Raw genomic sequence first — 3,739 nt, forward strand, 5'->3', positions numbered from 1 at the left:
ACAGTTAACTCCTAGGTCTCTCGAACCTCGATGGACAGGACCTCACACAGTAATCCTCACCACCCCCTCGGCTGCCAAGCTCTTGGGACACCCATGCTGGTACCAACTCTCTAGGCTCAAGTGGGCACCTACTCAGGACACTTGGTCTGTCCAGCAGTTAGGACCTTCCACCCTCCGGTGGATGCCACAATGAAGGGCCTACCTGCTCCTCATCCTGGCACACTCATCTTTGGTGATGCAAACAAGACAGGTAATAACAATTTTTTTTTTCTCCTAGACACCTGCCTTCTTATCTCCTTCAAGAAGCAGATGCCTGGCGTCTCCGGGATGACAGTGTACAGGATGCCTGTCCAGCCACACCTCTTGCTGTGTGGACCCACCAACACCCAGCTCTCCCCCCACACACGTCTCCCGAGGCCGCAGAAGTAGCCAGACTTGAGTCAACGCCCCTTTTCCAAAGAGAGCCTAAATGTTGGTCATAAGTGTCACCTCAGCTTCCTATCACCCCTTATACAAACAGTCTGGAATGTAAATCCCGGTCTCTGGCCTCCATCTTTGGAGGCCCTACCCCTGTGCCACTTGAACCTTGACCCTTCCCCAGGAAAGGTCAAGACCACTTCCCCATGGCTATTTAAACTGCTTCCCCAAAAGAAAAAACACGTGGTCCTGTCCCCCCCCCGCCCCTCCCCCGTGTGGTCGTGTTGGCAGCTTTCCGGTTCCCCTTGGGCCACCTGAGAGCACAGGAGTCCAATTAAACCTGGGTATCTTTTAATTTGGTTTGTTTTAATTTGGTTTGATTGGGATTTTGCGTCGACAGAGAGCTCGCGTTAGAAAATATTCTTAACAGTGAGATTTCTGATTCCCTTCCTTCCCCAAGTTCTTTCCAACCACAGTGGCCACCAACCTGCTCTCCTAGGCCAGTGGCCTGGTATGGAGAGTCGCCCAGAAGCTGCTGGCCTCAAAGATAGGCAGAATGAGGAAGAAAGGAGGCTCCTGTGCTGACCCTGGCCAGCGGCAGGGACAGCTGCGGGAGGTAAGGAGGTTTATCTGTAAATCTGTATTTCGTTCTTGTGTTCTTCACGTGGCCCTCCCTACCAGGGTTCCAATAGCTAACCGAGCACCACTTCCACCAAGCTAGGGAATTCTGAGCTGCCCTGCCTTCTAGAGGCCAAGTCTGCTCTCAGGCTTACCTTGCGGGGGCAAGTCAAAGCGAACATGTCCATCATAGTGCATGGCGCTGTGGAACTTGCTGTCACAGGCCTCACACAGGTTGAGGGGCCCCCGGCGGTGTAGCTGCTGGCAATCGGCATGGTGGCATACCTGTGGGTGAAGGGTGCAGTCAGAATGTGCTCCAGAGAGACACACCAACACTCAGACCACTGCTGTGGTCGTCCACCATCTTCTCCATGAGATGTCCTCTGCTCCCCTTAGCCGAGTCATCTGGACAGCCTTCCCCGGGCACCCACTGCCTGTTTCCAAGGAATGAGAGAAAAACAAGCCCTGCTCCTGAGACTTCAAAGGATCAAGGGTGGGGCAGGGGCTACCGGACCTTTCTGGCAGGAAGAGCCCTCGGAAAGATGCTTGAGACTTCTTCAGTCAGTAACAGAACACCTTAAGCTGTGATTAGCATGAAAGTCTGGCTGCTTGGGCCCTCGGCTCTCGGCTCTGGGGTCTGCCTGAGTCTCGAATAGTAGATTCCACCTAGATTGCTACAGACACACGCGGAGCTCCCGAGGAGTCCAAAGCAGGTGCTGTGGCTCACATATGCATGCCCACGCATGCACACACACACACACACACACACACACACACACACACACACACGCCCGCCGGCCTGGAGACTAGATTTGTATCTATCATTTTTATCTATATTTATCTCTTCCTCCCCCTTCCTAGAGAGCTGTCGGCTTTGTAACCTTCTAACTGCCAAAGGCCTAGGAAATGGCCTGGCCCCAACGCAGACCCACTTCGCCTCCTGCTTTTCCACAAAAATTTTTAAAAATATCAAAAAACAAAAACAAAAACAAAAACCAGAAGCTAGCAAGAAGCCCACAGCCTCCAACCATGTCCACACCCAGGGCAATCAGGTCTTCCTACGATTGGCCCTGATCCAATCTGCAGCCAGCTCCTCCTCCCAGATCTGCCCTCACACTTTCACCCCAGACCTCCCATTTCCTGAAGGGTCAGGTTGGGCAGGCTATCCCTCCACCTTAGAGACAGTCCTGGGCACACATCTGCTCCCCTCACCCTTCCAGGGAAAGCTGCACAGGATCCGTCTTCACGGCTTACCCGTAATTCTCCCTTCTCCCTGCCTTGGCCTTGTGACAGAGCTGGGTTATCAGAGGTTTCTCGTTTTGAGGTGGTGGGAGTGCTAGATAGGGCCTCGCTCTATAGTTCAGGCAGGCCTCAAATTCAAAGCAATCCTCCTGCCTCAGCCTCCCTAGCGCTGGTATTACAGGCGTGAGCCACGGTGCCTGGCTCTCCCCCAGTTTTCATCTTTAAATAGCTCAAGCCCACAGAGAGTTGTAAGAATAGTTCAGCCTTCTGGATTCTGAGACTATCTGCCTCCTCTCGTCCTTTGTCATTGTGTCTCTGGTGCAGAAATCCCACACGGCCCTGAGTAACAAGAGCCCAGGAAGTCCTCAACCATGAAGCATTTCTCTCTACTCTCTTCTCAGCCTCCCCACGCTGCAAGAACCTGTGATCCTCCTGACGCTGCCCTACAGGACCTAGGATGACAGGCCTGTACCACCGGTCCTAGCTGATGTCCTTTTCTTTTCTTTTCTTTTCTTTCTTTTCCTTTCTTTTTTTTCAAGACAAGACAGGGTTCCTCTGTGTAACAGTTCTGGCTGTTCTGAAACTCACTCCATAGACCCAGACTGTCCTCGAACTCAAGAGATCTGCCTGCCTGCTGGGATTAAAGGTGTGTGTGTGTGTGTGTGTGTGTGTGTGTGTGTGTGTGTGTGTGTCTGTGTGTGTGTCTGTGTGTCTGTGTGTGTGTGAGCAGATCAGGGAAGAACCTTTAGGAAGAAATTCTCAAGGGTGGTAATGGCACACGCCTTAAATCCCTGTACTCAAGAGGCAGAGTCAGATGGATTTCTGAGTTCAAGAAACTGGTCTACAGAGCTAGTTCCAGGACAGCTAGTACTGTTACACAGGGAAACTCTGTCTCAAAAAACAAAGAAAACAACAAAAAAAGAATTCCTACCCCGCACTGTGGGTTTCAGGGATTGCGCAGGGTCATGAGCCTCTCCCAGCAAGCACTCTTACCTTCTGGACCATCTGGTACACTAGCTCCCCTTTCTTGTTTATGTATAGAGTTATTGACTTAGAAACGGGTTATTTCCTGCAATGCCCAGGCTGGGTACAAATGATCCCCCTGCCTCAGCCTTCCAAATAGCTGGGACTTGTGCCGGCAAGATTTTCCTCAAAACCCCACACAATGTCCAAACCTTGACAGAGTCCAACTATCGTCCTCTGTGCTCATACGTCCTCTCCCAACCGGCTCAAGGCCTTCGCAAACCCTCCCACCATGAACCCGACTGGAAATCTAGGCTCACACAAGAATCTTCATTTGCTTCTCTTTTTTTACTCATAACATTGACTCTCTGGAGGTGTCTGAATGTTTGCCAGGACAGAGCATCACTGATTCTTTTCTTTTTTTTTTTAAATATTTATTTATTATGTATACAATATTCTGTCTGTGTGTATGCCTGAAGGCCAGAAGAGGGCACCAGAC

General features: G+C 51.1%; 1 protein-coding gene across 5 annotated transcripts in view; it reads right to left on the reverse strand.

Moving 5' to 3' along the window:
- Positions 1-3,739, reverse strand: part of Plekhg5 (pleckstrin homology and RhoGEF domain containing G5) — a 33,614-nt gene that overhangs the window by 15,394 nt on the left and 14,481 nt on the right. For all 5 annotated transcript variants that reach the window (XM_026782179.1, XM_013348627.2, XM_026782180.1 and 2 more), the window contains one exon: positions 1,191-1,320. In XM_026782179.1, coding sequence (XP_026637980.1) covers positions 1,191-1,320 — 130 coding nt within the window. The remainder of the gene's footprint in view (positions 1-1,190; positions 1,321-3,739) is intronic.

Source organism: Microtus ochrogaster, chromosome 10 (genome assembly GCF_000317375.1).
Source record: "Microtus ochrogaster isolate Prairie Vole_2 chromosome 10, MicOch1.0, whole genome shotgun sequence".
NCBI lineage: Eukaryota > Metazoa > Chordata > Mammalia > Rodentia > Cricetidae > Microtus > Microtus ochrogaster.